This window comes from Pezoporus occidentalis, unplaced genomic scaffold (assembly GCF_034315485.1).
Source record: "Pezoporus occidentalis ecotype Australia unplaced genomic scaffold, CSIRO_AGI_Poc_V1 ctg343, whole genome shotgun sequence".
Classification (NCBI taxonomy): domain Eukaryota; kingdom Metazoa; phylum Chordata; class Aves; order Psittaciformes; family Psittacidae; genus Pezoporus; species Pezoporus occidentalis.
The window spans coordinates 510,795-525,884 of NW_026915408.1; the positions used below are offsets into that span (position 1 = coordinate 510,795).

At 46.7% G+C, this 15,090-nt stretch overlaps 2 protein-coding genes across 3 annotated transcripts; one reads left to right on the top strand and one right to left on the bottom strand.

Annotated features, from left to right (window-relative positions):
• Nucleotides 1–71: 71 nt before the first annotated feature.
• On the top strand, nucleotides 72–7,300 carry SMYD4 (SET and MYND domain containing 4). Of its 2 annotated transcripts, XM_062629922.1 has the most exons (10): nucleotides 72–227; nucleotides 308–455; nucleotides 586–675; nucleotides 2,387–3,539; nucleotides 3,845–4,027; nucleotides 4,322–4,488; nucleotides 5,146–5,278; nucleotides 5,702–5,818; nucleotides 6,164–6,287; nucleotides 6,981–7,300. In XM_062629922.1, the coding sequence occupies exons 1-10, from the start codon at nucleotides 97–99 to the stop codon at nucleotides 7,129–7,131; spliced, it is 2,397 nt and encodes a 798-aa protein (XP_062485906.1). In that variant the 5' UTR covers nucleotides 72–96; the 3' UTR covers nucleotides 7,132–7,300. The 2 variants fall into 2 exon arrangements, with proteins under 2 accessions (XP_062485906.1, XP_062485908.1); XM_062629924.1 differs by lacking the exon at nucleotides 586–675.
• A 463-nt stretch (nucleotides 7,301–7,763) lies between these two features.
• SERPINF1 (serpin family F member 1) lies at nucleotides 7,764–14,809 on the bottom strand. Its single transcript, XM_062629929.1, has 8 exons — nucleotides 14,652–14,809; nucleotides 12,105–12,190; nucleotides 11,489–11,684; nucleotides 11,253–11,408; nucleotides 10,260–10,463; nucleotides 9,327–9,469; nucleotides 8,513–8,723; nucleotides 7,764–8,173 (listed from the first exon to the last, which is right to left on the bottom strand). Exons 2-8 carry the CDS (start codon nucleotides 12,180–12,182, stop codon nucleotides 7,914–7,916), a joined length of 1,248 nt encoding a protein of 415 aa, XP_062485913.1. The 5' UTR covers nucleotides 12,183–12,190; nucleotides 14,652–14,809; the 3' UTR covers nucleotides 7,764–7,913.
• Nucleotides 14,810–15,090: the final 281 nt, after the last annotated feature.

A 15,090-nucleotide genomic window follows, 5' to 3' on the forward strand; every position in this document is an offset into this window, starting at 1 on the left:
CCAGACGACGGCAAGACGAGCGTTCCTATTGGTTGTTTAGCGTTGTACGGCGGAAGCGTCGTGCCGCTGCGGCTGGGCGCCGCCATCGCGGTATCAATGGCGCTGCCCGTAGAGGAATGGCAACTGTGCGCTGCCCGGCGCTGGGCCGCGCTGGACCCGGCGCTACGGGAGCGGTTGGCGGCGGCGTCGCTGCAGGACACGGTGCGGCTGGGCTGCGGCCTGCTCCGGTGAGCCCGCGGGGCGGGGTGGGACGGAGTGCAGCGGGGCTGGAGCGCGGAACTGACACCCCCCCCCCCGTGTCCTGCAGGCCTGAGGTGGAGGCGGCGGCCCTGCAGCGGTTGTGCCGCCGGGCGCGGGCGGGCAAGGAGCCGGCGGCAGCGCGCTTCTACAGGGAGGAGGGAAACCGGTTGTTCGGCCGCCGCCAGTACGGTGCCGCCGGGAGGCTCTACTCGCAGGTACGTGGGGCGGGGGCAGCCCCCGGGACGGGGCCCTCATAGCCTGGGGCCTCCGTGAAAGGATGCACCCGTGAGGGGATCCCCGTTGAGGGCCGTTCGCGCTGAGGCAGCAGCTCCTTGCTCCCCACAGGCGGCGTCTCATGAGCTCCCCGGCAGCCCTGAGGTGTCCCTGTGCTTCGCCAACCGCTCCGCTGCCCTCTTCCACCTGGGGTGCTTTGAGGTAACTTGTGGTAGGGAAACGGGCCCGGCCTGGTCCTGGCCCCACCGCCGAGCTCCTGGGGGTCCCCAAGCAAGGCTGCATGCACAGAACATGGCTTCAGGCCTCGTGTAGTTAAAGAGGTGGGGCTGGGGGATGAGGCCGAGCACCCTCTGAGGTGTTACCACAGTGCTTGTATGCAGGGCTCAGGTGCAAACCCTGCAGTAAGGGGTGTTTGATTGTTAGGGTAAATGCGATGTGCTTCCGAAGCTGTGCTTAAAGCATCCATTGTTACTTTCTGAAGGATTCTGTGAAGTAAGAACTCACTTCTCTAAACAAGATAAGAAGGTTTTATTGAGGGACAAAGTCACTCAAGCAAAAGCAATGGGCCCATGGCGCATGGCGGGAAAGAGGCGGGAATGATCAGTATTTGTTACAGGTTTATATACTTTCACTATTACATTAGTTTCATGCATGTTCATAATTCCCACATATAGGCAGGGGATATTATAACTAGCTCCAGGAACTTGTTATCATAAGTCTCCTCCTCTTGGCGTCTGTGCACTGCTCTGTGGTGATTGTGGGCAGGGGTCCTGAGGATGAAGTAAACAGTCTTCCTCTTGTGAGTATGGGGTCTTCAAGATGCAGTAAGCAGTCTTTCTCACAGTGTACTTTTCACCTTGGGCACAGTTGGACCCCCCAGCAATCACACAACCAGCTATATCTGTAATTCTTCTGAGAAAGCAAAGATGTAAACCAGTGTGACCTTCCTGCAGAATTTATTGCAGGATGGGCAGACAAGGAATATCCCAAGCTAGAAGATGTTTGGGAGGCTCTGTCTCTAAACTAACTGATGAGTAGAAGGGTGGTGTGAAATAACTCATTCATGTTTAGTGGGGGACTAAATCCTGTTATCTCACCACAGACTTACAACACAAACATTGCTCTTTAAAACTAAAGATACTTTAGAAGACTGGAATGAAACAATTAACTCATGTTTAGCGGGGGCACTACATTCCACAGACTTACAACATAAATGTTGTTGTCTTTCTACAGCCTAAGTTAAACTAAAAAGTACTTTAACTCTATGCTTTTGAAGCACTAGCTTTTCTTATATCAAGCTCCCTTCTTTCTTTTACCTTTACAAATTCTTTTGCTATGTGACTCCATTTTGCTCAAGACTTCTGACCCTTTTTAACCTGTTGTCTAATCTTGTGTCTTTAGCCAGCTTTGTTTCTGTTATTGTAAACAGTTAGATCCACATAACCACACCTATGATTTGCAAAAGCCAAGACATTTATGTGTTTATCACACCACAGTGTCTGCATGCAGGGTTCAGGTGCAAACCCAGCAGTAAGGGGTATTTGATTGTTAGAATAGATCAGATGTGCTTCTGAAGCAGTGCTTAAAGCATCCGTCAATACTTTCTGAAGGATTCCTCCTTTGCTTCTTGTTCTGTGTCAGGATTTATTTGGCCAACAAATGTGCATGGGCATTGATCATCAAATTGTGGCTGCCCCATCCCTGGCAGTGTTTAAGGCCAGGTTGGATGGGGCTTGAAGCAACCTGCTCTAGTGGAAGGTGTCCCTGCCTTGGAACTGGATGAGCTTTAAGGTCCTTTCCAACCCAAACCATTCCATGGTTCTATTCAAATACTCTGCATCTTAGATGGAGTGAAGAGTGCAAGTCTCAGCAGGTTTCGACTGCATTTGGATGGCCTTGTCTTTGTTCCTAGGTTTGTTTGGAAGATATTGCCAGGGCAGAAAGTCATGGCTACCCAGACAGGCTGCTGCCCAAGGTGCTGCTGCGGAAAGCTGAATGTCTGCTGCGTCTGGGGAGGTTACAGGAGGCAGCTGATGCCCTCAGTGTGGTGGAGAATAAGATTGCTATGGATGGGATCATGACGACCCCTACACACCAGACACTGCTAGAAAAGTTAAGTCAACTGAAGGTAAAAGTACACGAGAAGGAGACCTGCCCAGAGCCTGCACAAGAAGCATGTGGTGACATTCAAAGAGAGTCAGAGATCTGGGAAGAGAATGACAGCATTTCAGGAGCATCTTCATCTTTGAGCTTGAATTTTGATACAGACAGAGGACGTCACTTGGTGGCCTCCCAGGACATCCTGCCAGGACAGAGCCTGTTGAAAGAGGAGGCCTTTGTAAGCGTGCTCTGCCCAGGGGAGAGCCTTCTTCTGCAGGACAGCAGTGAAACAGCATGGGATACTCGAGTCACTAATGCAGATCTTTATTGCCACCGGTGTCTGAGGCAGCTCCTGGCCTCAGTGCCTTGCTGTGGGTGCAGTTATGCAAAGTATTGCAGCCAGAAGTGTGCAGATACGGCCTGGGAGCAGTACCACAGGACAGAGTGCTCCCTGGGACCACTGCTTCTCACATTAGGGGTCTTCTGCCATGTTGCCTTCAGGACTATTCTACTGGCAGGTTTTCCAGAGGTTAGGAGGCTGGTGGAATGGTCCCATGATGATAACAAGGACCTTCATAACCCTGAGGCAAGATGCAAACGTGTTAGCGAAGCAGCAGATACAAGAGCTGGTACCAGAGGTATCCCTGGTTGTAGCAACGATGGTCAGTACCAGAGTTCTTACCAGGCTGTGTTCAAACTTTTGCCACATGCTGAGAAGCACAGCCCTGAACATAAGTTCCTTTGCATGCTGAGTGTCGTAGCTATATGCAGACAGCTGCAAGAAGCTGGCCTAGAGGCTGCTGTTCTCAATCAGGAATCATCTAAGAAGTGGTCCAGACCAAAGCCTTGTGAAGAAACATCGAGTGAATTGTCTCCAGAGCTGAAGACTGTGGCAGAAGCAATGCTGAGGCATGTGTTGCAGCTGCAGTGTAATGCACAAGCCATCACTGTGATGCAGGAGGCAGGTAAGATAACAACTTCAAAGCCCTTCTCTGTTATCCTTACTCATCCAGCTTGTGTAAAGAGATTGAATGCTCAGTTCTGGAAAGCTCCCTTTGCAGATGGGAATGACTTGCTTAAAATGTATGGCCTGTCCCATGCTGGCCTCTTCTTTGGTGCACAGCTAGAGGGTATTTAGCTATTATTTATTGCAGCAACGTACCAGAAACCTTTCTACCAGTCTCTGCAGTTGGTCACAGTGCTCGGTGCAGAGGTTGCATTGGTTACTGAGCTTTCTTTCTCAACCTTCTTGTTTTTCCTCTGTCTTCAGGGTCCGGAGATGGTGCTGTTGTAAATAAGAAGCCTGTGCGCCTGGCGACAGCCTTCTTTCCTGTCCTCAGCCTCCTGAACCATTCCTGCTCGCCCAATATCAGTGTGTCATTTAGTGGCACAGCTGCCACTGTCAGGGCATCGCAGCCAATCCCAAGTGGCCAAGAGGTTTTGCATTGCTATGGTAAGGTTAACTCTCTGTTTGTCTCAAGGCACAAACATCCTCTCACCTCTACTGGTATGCTAACTGATTATTAATACTATTAATATCATAAATCACAGTATAATGTTGCTTATATGTAAGCCTTGATCAAAGATGTCAATGTGAAATCCTATCTCCTGAGCCCACTGTTTCTTGGTCTTATGTCTTCTCTAAAAGGTGCTATGTCTAGTCTCAAGTATAACAAAGATATATTTAGTCTCATGTTAAGAACTGTACCTGTGTGGAGATTTCTACACCCTTGGCCTCCCTTCACAGGGCCTCATCGATGTAGAATGAGGGTTGCTGAGAGACAACAGCTTCTCAGACAGTATTTCTTTGAGTGTCACTGCCAGGCCTGCCTTGAAGAGTTAGAGTCTGATGTCAAGAGTGTGGTGGCCATGAGAAACTCATTCTGCTGTCCTACCTGCCGAGCTCCAATGCAGGTAGTTCTTCCATAGCTGCGATTGTATAACTTACAGGGATGTGTTTGGGTCTTTGGGAAAGTCAAGAGTTAAAGAGCTCAGTCTGTGATCTCTGCTCAGAAGGCAAAAGCCCCTGTAGAGTCAAGAGAGTATCTCACTGTGCTTAGCAGCTTTCCTGTAATGTTCTTGTATGTCAGCAAATAGGGAAAATAATGCCTTTAACAGCAAGTTAAAAGCCCTTTGAACTTGATGAAAGAACTTGGGAATATCACAATGATGTACTCTAGGGGAATGGAGATATATAGGAAAGAAAATGAAGGCCTGGAGTCTAGAATAGAAGGTGTGCATACAGGGGCTGTATGTAGAGAGAGTCACACTCTGCAGTTCACAGGATGTGAATTAAAACATGAGGAGAAGCCAAGGCAGTACGTGTATTGTATGAACATCAGTTGAGTATCACATAACCCTGCTTTGGCCTAATCTATACCTCGCATAGTAATAGCTATTCCTGGAAGTTTATCATCAAATCAAATAACTCAATAGCAATTTAAAAGCAAGTCACTTTGTTTAGTGAATGCAACTGAGAAACAATTTAGCCTCTCTATAACACAGTGCAGAGATAACAGAGATGGCAAGCTTTGAGTTGAACAGGAGTGATCACAGGGATGATTTCCACAGGGGGAAGACATGCTTTGCTGTTCAAATGAAGCTTGTGCAATCTCAGTCAGCAGAGAGAGCCTGTCACACCGTTTGCAGGATCTTCAGCAACAAATCAAGAATGCATTAGAACTGCTAAGAGCCAGGAAGGCTGGTAAGGCTCAGCTTTAAGGTCAGCAGCTAGTGAACACACATCGGGAGGCATAGTTTTAGCCATGAGATGGCACTGTTGCTTATGCAGTTGGGGTCTCCTGGCACGCAGCCTGGTGTCCCTGGGGACTTGAGGTTTAGGTTTTTTATACCCCTGATCCGGGTGTTAATCTAAGTCACACGCTGTTCCATAGTAACCTAAAGAACTCAGGGTAACATTGGAGTTACACATTCCCAGGCCTTGCTTTCCTGGGGTGAATCAGGCCAGCACTGCATTATAATAAGCAGGGTTGCAGAAGAAGTCAATGTTGAATCCAAATCTAGCCGTGTAAGATGCAAAGATGAGATTGGACTGATACTAGTTCCTGGATCATGGAAAGTTAGAAACTGGCTAGGAGGATTAATTTTGTACCCTGTTTTGTTGTAGATCAGGCTATTAAAATGCTCCAGAAGTGTCAGATGGAGGCTGGAAACCTCTTGTCTCCAGAGCATTTGCTGATGGGAGAGATGGAGGATCATCTGGCACAGGTCTATGCTACTCTTGGTATGGCATTGTCTTCTCATTAGCTTTAGTTTTCTGACCTTTGAATTTAACATGACTTGCCTTTTCTTTGACCAGCCCTTGTTTCCTAGTCTATTTCTCTGATTTTGACAGAAGGGCTTTTGGAAAGAGTGCTTTGGCCAAAACTGCATCCCCAACAGCCAATGAACGTTAATGTCATCTCATGTTCTAGATCCTCTGTCCTTGTTCTGAGGTCAGCAGCCTCCCAAGCACGCTGTGGATGCAGTTCATTGGATTTTGCATAATGTCATATTCTTTGGGTGGCAGTAGCTCTAGAAAGTATTTATTCATGACTCATTTCTTGTTTTTCTATGTTTTTGCCATCAGGGAAGTGGCAGGAAGCAGCCAGACACCTGCAGAGGAGCATTGAGATTGTGGAAATGCATCATGGACCATCAAGTGTAGAAATAGGTCATGAACTTTTCAAGCTGGCCCAAATTCTCTTCAATGGGTAAATTTGCTTTCATTCTCTGTCCCATCCCTTCCATGCCCCACTCCTGTGTGTCTGACCCAGCATCATGGGAAGTGGTCCTTGGCATCACCAGAGTGTCTCACAGGACCCCAGCCAGGCTGGCACAGGTACAGAAGTTGGCCATTACTCAAGTGCAAGTTCATTAACCCCACTGGGGATCACTTATACCTCATGACTCTCTTTGGACTCATTTCTCTGCTTTGTCCCTGTCTATTCTTTTCCTCTCACTGGCTCCATTTATTCCCTGCCCTATTATTTTGACAAATACCCACCCTTAGTGTTTATATCTCAGTTGTATAATGTTGCTGACATCCTTTCAAAGGAGGAAACAAAATCCTCTTGCTCTATTTGGGCAAGCAAATCCCCTGACTGCCTCTGAAAATCTTCTCACAACACCTCCCTGTAACTGAATTGATTTTAGTGGGAGCTGCAGTGAGGAAGTAGTGAGTACCAAGATAATGTTTTAAGTGGTTTTGTCCATCTCTTTACCTTTCCCCTCCACATCTTCCCTTTGCAGCTGAAGTGCACAGCTGGTGCTGAAAAGCAGTGGAGGGTAGGATCTGTATCCATGAACAGGTTTAGGTTTTTATTTGGGAGGGGTTAAAGTTTTTTTAAGTCAAAGAGCTGAATTAAGTGTATTTACACTCTGTTCTTATTCTCTTCCTATTTCAGATTTGCAGTTTCTGAAGCTCTGAGCACGATTGAAAGAGCAGAGGAGATTTTGTTGGTGCACTGTGGTCCACAGAGTACTCAGATCCAGGAGCTACAAGAGATGAAGACCTGCCTGTTAGAGCTTCCCAGAAGCATCCTTCAGAGGACTTAATTTCCCTGTCAAAGGAAGCTGCAGTGTGATCTTTCATCAAAGCTAAGTTTCATGTGGTAAGGTAGTCGTGTAGGACAAGCTGGAAAATCATGTGTAACAACAACCTGAATGAAGTCTGAAATGCTCTCTAGTGAGACTGTTGTAAATAAAATGACCAGTTGTAACATAAGGGTCTGTGTGTGGTATGGTGGGAATAGATGCTCTTGCATAATTCCTGCCTTTGAAGCAAACTTTTGAGATCCTTGTATATGCCTGTGTTTCTAGAGATGGGAGTCTCCCATTGGTTGCACCCTGATGGTTATGAACATGCAAACATCCAGAGCACACTGCCTTTTATTTCTAATGCTGTGAAGCACTTTGCTTCTTGTCAGCACAAAATGTAAATGGTTGGAATGGGTGAGGCAGCAGGATGGGAATTGCAAACTTATAGGCTATAGGAGGGGACACTGCAGAATTGAAGGGCTGAGGGATTCAGTATAAACACCTGGCATCAGGTTGGAAGACAGGAAAATGCAGTATACACCAGATGGTGTAGCACACAGAACTGAATTGTGGCTCATCTAGGGAAAATAAGAACGTGAAGGCATATGACATAGGCAGACAATCTTTCAAGGGAGAATACTGGGGCTTACTGAGATTAATAGCAAAAGCTCTTTTTATTGCAGCATGAAGGCATAAGATTTGCAAGTTGTGTCTTTGTGCAGCAGAGCAGGGAGCCAGTATGCCTCCCAATACCACCCTTTCCATTTGGGCCCTACCATTGCAGATTATTGTGAGGGGATCTAAACACCCCTGGGATCCAGGATCTTGCCGATGAAGAGGAGGGTTCCAGTGGGGTCATCTCTCAGTACAAGAAGGAAGGGTCTGTCCACGTGATATTCTATGGGGAAGGTCAGACGAGCAGCATTCACCCCAGGATTTGGTGTGGATCCTTCCCCATCTTCACTAAGCTCCAGAACTGCCTTGTGTTGCACATGAGATAGGCTAATAGGCTTGGCAGAAATCTTGGTAAAATCAGGTGATGTGAAAAGTGATTGGAGCCCTGGAGAAGAGAAAGAAAATGCCATTAGCTGAAAGCATAGATTGCAGATGGAGCAGTACTGCTGATGCTGTGATCCAGGAGGGCACAGGAAGAAGCTTTAATCTGTCTCTACTGAGCTTCTCCCTCTCAGTATCAGAAGCATTGTATGAGCTTGGTGGAAAGGTGTGATGGAAAGTTGAAGAGTTCTGGACTGAAGTGGTTTAGTTGCTGGTGAAATCTCTACACAGACAGCAGGACCTAACTAATAACCCACCAGCTTCATATTCTTCTGAGAGCAGGAAGCAACCTGCCCACTGCTTTGAGCCCTGGCAGTCTGTAGAGGCTGTGTGATGTACATACTTGTCTCCTTTAGCATGCTGCCAAGTGCCTCTTCATAGTTCAGCTTGAGTTTGGGCAAGCTCAGCACAGCATGGACTGTCTTCAGCTCCTTGTCTACATCATGAACAAACTCAGAAGTAAGGCTTTCCTCAATCAGAGTCATATTCTGGGTCACCTTCGTAGGCAGGAAGAACATGGCACTGATTCCCTCTGTCAGTGGGAGCTGGGCAATCTGGAAGGCAAATTACAAATGAGAAAGGGTGGCATCAATAATAAACAGTTTTACCCATCCTGTACCAGGCCTGAATCTCAACTGCCTGGTCAGCCTTCCCAGTTAACATCTGGTCTTGTTCCCTGTTTGCTTTATGGGACGTGATACTTCCTGACCCCTCTGGCACCCAGGCTTTCATCAACCCATGCTATTACATGGCAAATATTGTCTCTCCCCTGTTGAGCCCTGTAATGAGCTGCAGTATTGCTTTGGGGGATTCTCATCTGGAACACCTTTGAGCTCATGCTACAGTGAAAGATTGGTTGAAAGAGGTAGAGATGGAAAAGTCTGGCTGAGTGTGCTCTGCCTTTTTGCCCAACTTTTGGTCAAGCAATACAGGGTAGTAGGACCAGCGTGTTATTTAAGTTCTGGCCTGCTTGTCACATAGCCAATGTAGGAGTGGGATGTTCTAAAGAATCAACATGCAGCCTTTCAAAATAGGGATTGCAAAAGTAGGCTGACGGGAGGAGCAAGGCTGTCTTCTGGAGTGGGTTAACAGGTAAGTGTAGCTGAGCCTGTTCCTCAGTAGGTTTAGGAGATCTTGTGCAATATTTGCTCTCTGACCTTGCAGTTGAGTTCGGAATCAAAACCGTATCGCAGTATGGCTTTGGGGTCTGACATCGTGGGCACCTTCACAGTTCTGCCCTCATCCAGATGGAAGTCCTTCAGGACAGTCTTCTTGGTGTCAAACTTGGTTTTCCAGGTCCCTGTTTTTCAAAAAGATAAAAATGCAGGAATTTCTGGAATAATAGCATAGGAAACCAGGTTTGTGTCTGTGGCTGAGTAATCTTGTGCTTTATATATACAGTATTTGTGCTTTTAAGAGTGGAGGCATAACTGAATGATGATAGGGATGGAAATAGACTGATTAAAGCTACTGATTTACTGCCACTCTTTGGCTCCTCCTTTTCATCTGAGAATTGACTAAATGGGAAATGAAAAAATCAAGCCAGTGTATGGGTGGAGTAGCTATTGAGTAGTTGATTTCTACTTATGTAATTACAAAACTATTTTAAAGGGTAACAGTTGTGTCAATGCATATAAAGTGCTTCTCTCCCCACCCTTTATTTTGCTCCTTGTCTCTAAGCAGTAATTCTCCGGGACCCTGCCTTACAGCATGTTCTAGAACAGCCTTTACTGTCTCCCTTTCTACAGTGGTAAAAAGGCTCAGTACACTCTTTAAGCTGTGCCTTCCCTAAATGGCAACATTCTGTCTCCTGCTGTGGAGTTTTGTGTGCTTAAGCTTTCTTCTCTGATCTCTTCCTGCAAACAGGTCAAGATTCAGCTTCCCAAGAGCACTGATTCCTCCCTTGAGGACTCTCTCTTTTCAGGTAGCATGCATTTTTTTTGTTCTTTGCCAAGTGTTCTCAAACACTTTCTTCTTACACTGTCTCTTTGACAGTTTGTTTGCTCTATTTGAAGTGGGAGCCTTCCTTCCTGTCTCTCCTAACACAAACTTACAGACCCTTTCTGTGAGCAAGTGCACAACATTCTTACCCTTGAAGTAAGCAGCCCCAGCAAGGAGAATGCTGACATCTGTGGGCATGTCCTTCATAAACCGCATAATCCTGCCCTTTGTCTGCTGTCGTACCCAGTTGTTGACTTCTTGGAGGTCTAACTGGGTATTGCCACTTAGTGCCTTCAGACGCATCCTGTAGGACTTCTCCAGCTGGCTGTGAAATCCGGGCTTCACCCTCAGTCCTGGGGAGCAAAAACATTGATACTGCAGCTAGCTCCCTTATCACAACAATCTCAAGGCAGCAGATTGCAATCCAAAGCCCAGCAGCAGTTCTCTCATAAAACATCTGAGGCTGTGTGTATACAGAAACCTGCTTTGAAGAAGAATGACTGAAGGCACATTGAGGAAACTGATCCAAATCCTATAGCCACCCATGCTGGAATGTGGCATAACTCTTTTCTGAAAAGTAAAGAGAGGAGATAAGAACAGAAGGCTTGGACACAGCTATTCCTACACATCAGTCTTTCTTCTTTCTCCAGCTTGCTTTAAGAGTGCAGCTTACTCAACCTATTGGATTCTTGGAACCCGCAGGTTCCAAAAGATAGCTCTTAGCTGTCTGAGCAGATGTTTATTTCATGCCAAAAGCAGACATTTCAACTAGCTCTGCAAGGAATTAAACAAAGGAATATGGCTGAATGCTATCACAAATAGAAAATGGGATTTGTGGTTCCTGGAAATTAGCAACACCTGCCAGAAACCCTGGAGTGAAGGCAAAATCCTCAGCAAGTTTATTCTAGGTCTTCCTTCTGTTTGCTGCTGTGTCACCAGTGTCTTTGTGTGCATAAGTCTTTGTTTATGTGCACACAAACCTTCCAGGCTTTTCTGGAGCAGGAATAGCATTCCGTGCACTGTCTGTGTCTTGGCTTAAGAGTATGTCAGAGCCAAAGCTGTTAGTGTGGTGTTACTCAGTGTGTTCTACCTGCTGCTAGTTATTGAGGTAAGATCTGATAGAGGGGAAGAAGGACTTTTACTTTTCTCCAAGATGATACGGGAGGCGCTTTTCATGCTCTTCTCTGGCCCAGTCACACTGCTCAGTAGCTCCTTGTAAGTATTGTGGACCTCAGCTTTGTTAAGCAGATCATAGAAGAGAGCACGAGAAATCACATCTTCTGTTCGTTCTCCAGCCCCTGCCAACGACAAGGACAAACAGTGTGAGGGAAGGTCTGTCAAACCCAACACCACGTGAGGGCAAGGGGCAAGAACTCACCGAGTGAGAGACCAGAAAGTGCTGTAGCCAGGCTGAATGGAGACAGCAGGACGTTAGCAGTGGCTGTCCGGCTAGATTGCTGCCGGTACAGGTCATAGCCAAAGTTGGAGACTGCAGCTGCCAGCTTATTTACAGGGCTCTTGTAGAATGGATCTTCCTCTTCAACCTCACCAGCTCCATCAGCAGTGGCAGAGTTCTAGCAGGTACAGTGAGCACTCTGGTTAGACTTAGTTTACAAGGGTAGGTACGGTTGTGATAAGTATTTCAAAGGCAAGGAATCTACAGATCCTCTTCTGTGAGCTACAGGAAGACTGGCTTAATCTTACAGGTAGTGTAGGAACTTTAAAGTGTAGGAACAGAGAGTGTAGTTACTTTACAAAGTGTCCTATTAAAGCTGAAGGCAGCACTCAGGTTGGAATCCACTACTTCTGCCTCACAGTTATCCCCTGACGTAAGGCTTTATCTAGATAAAGCAGGAGTTAGTCTCATTATGTTGCTAAATAAAATCCTAGTAACTTGGCAGGGTAGTGCTTAATCCTGCCCTAAGATTCTCTAAAATTGAATTACCTGCTCCAAGTATCTCTCCCTCACTCTCCTTATGTTGTCTCCTACTCACCTGCGCTGTAGCTGAGTTCTGGGATCTGCTTGGGACAGTTAAGAGACCCAAGAAAAGGAGAACCACTGGAATCTGCATGCCTGAACCTACAGAGCAAGAACACAACAGAAGAAGTTAAGCAAACAAACAAATACATCTCTAACCACTTCTCTTCACTTGGTTCTGTCAGGAACTGCAATGACACATGTTGCTGCTTGTCCTTTCCAATTTGGAAACACACACCTGATCTTAGCTGGGTTTTCTTCTCTGGTTTGAAGGATTCAGCCCAATGACTTTAAAATTGGGCAAGCAAACATGTCTGGGTGTGCCTGAGCACAAAAGCAGATATGTGTGGCCCAAACCACGCTGATGCTGGCAGTTACTGAGTGCCAAGGTCCAGAAGAGCACTAAATCATATCTTCTGGGTTTTAGACTTAAAAAAAAAAATCAATACTTCATTTATAAAAGGCAACAAATCCATATTGTTGAATGGAGCAGAAAGCCAAACAGACTGGTTACTGCTCTGCTGTGCAAGTTACCTGCCTCAGGCAGTAGTTTGTCATGTTTCTTGTGTCTGCAAGGCTGTAGAACCTATATGCATCCTTTGCTGCTTATTTGCAATTTGATCAAGTAAAAGAGCTTTCATAAAAGACAGCAAGGAAAGGGGCTGAGAGTAAATACCTAACCCTAGGCCAGATCTAGAGAAGAAGTGAAAGACTGGGTTTGGCTTATTCAGCGTTTTAATGGAGGTGGGAGAAAAGTACTAAACTCCCCAGATCTGTGCCTTCTGTGGAGTTATAGAATGATTCTGTGGATCATGGAATCCACTTTTAATCCCTGCCGTTTTGGCCTCTGTGGCCCTTCCAGACCAGATCTGTCTGGTCCAAAGGGCAGTGTGTAAGGCAGGGTTTCACTGCGGGTAAACCAGAGCTACTGCATGAGTGTCATGCCCCTGAGAACAGACGCCACCGAGGCTGGTCTGAAGCAGTGTTTATAGAGATTCCCAGAAATGAAAGGAAGAGGGTTGTATTTAGCTAACCCCTGTGATCCAGGCATCCAGTGAAGCAGGAGGAAGAACATGTGTTTCAGATTAACTTCAGCTGTAAAGAAAACATGCCTGCTGGTAGAAACACAACATAAAGCCACGTGGCTACAACAAGCCCCAGGTTCAGGACCCAGTCTGTGCAGGCAGAGGTTCTGCTTCAGTGAAAGGCAGTTCAGTGCTTCCCTTCCCTGCTGAAACCCTTTTCTTCTGGTGATAGTTTTGCCTTGAAGAAAGAGGTGTCCCAGCAGTGGCTTTAAGTTTTCATCTCTGTTTAGACAGGGTAACACAGAAGTGACACCCTCTTTTCCTTGTGCACTCGCATCCTGCTGCTATCCAAGCAGCTGAGCTATTCTGGTGCAGAAGATGTGTATCAAAAGGATTTCCTATACTGGCAAAACCCAATGTGTTTGGTGATGTGATAGTGGCTATGATGATGTTGGGATTGCTCTTATCATTGCAGAGTCTTACAATGAATAGACACCAGGCTGAAAGAGATGTCAGGAGCCCTGCGTTGAGCTCAAGTTAAACAGATCCTAGCGAGGCCTTTCTGCACCAAGCGGAAGAGGTTTGGCTCAGTTTAGTTTAGAGATGAAGGTTTTCCATGGAGCATAACCTTTTCTCTGCAAACAAAAACCATCATCTCAACACAGCCTCTGCTTCCAACTCCCCTGAGCTCCCGGGAGCATGCGAGCGGAGATTGGTTTTGCAGATCTCTATTGTTTTTGCCAGTACTGTCACCAGCTTCATATTTCTCAGGCTTTGCCAAAAAAGCAATTTCCATTTTAGAAAGACAAAGCCTTTTTGCGTTTGAGTTGGCCTGAACATGTGGATTCTATTTGTACGTCTCTTAGCCCCCAGCCAGAAATGCAGAGAAAAAGAATTGGGTTGGAACAGAGGTGGGATGGTTTCAGGCATGATATTCATATCTGGGGCTGCCTTTAAAGAGAAGGAGCAGCAGCATGTGATGTTACAGGCAGGAAAGGACAGGAAGAAAACCTTGAGAAATGAGCTGAGAAGGAACTTTGTGCCTGGGAGCTGTCTGCTTCTGAAGGCCTGCAGGTGCAAAGGAAATCTTTTGCTTTCCATCTATAGCAGTACAGGTCTCACATCATTTATAAACACTTCTGATTTTAGGGGAGCTAGGAAACATCACCCGTGAGTTCGAAGAGCTTGCGCCACCCCACAGCACTAACTCCTGAAGCATCTTGCAACCACTAGCTCTTACAGGATTGGACCAGCAACAAAGTTGTCACCATTGCAAAGAAAAAGCATGTTCCCAGCTGCAGCACAGATGCTAGAAAGGCAGAAAACCACCCCACTTCCCAAGTGCAGCCCCGGAGGCAAAGAGGTACCCTAGGATGCTGGTGGCTCCTAACCCTTGGTAAGATCTCTCTTTGGGTGGGAATCCCATCCATAAACACCTGTAGAAGAATCGTTGTCCCGTTTCCCAGGTCCTCTGAGGGCTCACCATCCTCATCCCCTGCCCTCCGCTTCCCCTGTGCTAGGGCTGAGCTGCCCCTTACCTCGGGCTCCTCCAGTCGCAGACTCCCAGCGGGTGTGAGTCGGGGACAGTGCAGGGTTGGTGCAGCCACATCTGCTTTTTGCTGCTTCCCCCAGCCCAGCCTTCGGCAGGCTTCAGGTTACAGCTTCCCGGGGCTCTCTTAAAGTGCTCTGCTCCCATTTTCCACTGCTGCCACCCCTCACATTGAATTGCACTGATTTTTTAGCGCTGCCTTCCAAGTTAAATGTGATAAGGGCAGTCTGGTGGGTAAAGGACAGGTCAGAGACGCGAATGATCCCTGTGTTTTGAGCAAGTCTGTTATCCCCATAGTTTTGAGGGGATTTCTTCTTCCTCAGAGGTATGATTAATGCAGATGTTTAGTAGATTGATGGATTTATATCTGTGGTTTAAGGGAGAGACTTGTAAAGTGGAAGCAGGATTCTGTTGCTGTTTAAAGCAAT

Excerpts from the sequence above, each read along its gene's own strand:
- SMYD4 (XM_062629922.1), top strand. The coding sequence starts at position 97 with ATGGCGCTGCCCGTAGAGGAATGGCAACTGTGCGCTGCCCGGCGCTGG. Across the intron at positions 676-2,386 it reads TCCACCTGGGGTGCTTTGAG|GTTTGTTTGGAAGATATTGC; the intron begins GTAACTTGTGGT and ends CTTTGTTCCTAG. Across the intron at positions 5,819-6,163 it reads ACAGGTCTATGCTACTCTTG|GGAAGTGGCAGGAAGCAGCC; the intron begins GTATGGCATTGT and ends TTTTGCCATCAG.
- SERPINF1 (XM_062629929.1), bottom strand. The coding sequence starts at position 12,182 with ATGCAGATTCCAGTGGTTCTCCTTTTCTTGGGTCTCTTAACTGTCCCA. Across the intron at positions 11,685-12,104 it reads AGAACTCAGCTACAGCGCAG|AACTCTGCCACTGCTGATGG; the intron begins GTGAGTAGGAGA and ends TGTACCTGCTAG. Across the intron at positions 8,724-9,326 it reads ATTCCGAACTCAACTGCAAG|ATTGCCCAGCTCCCACTGAC; the intron begins GTCAGAGAGCAA and ends TTTGCCTTCCAG.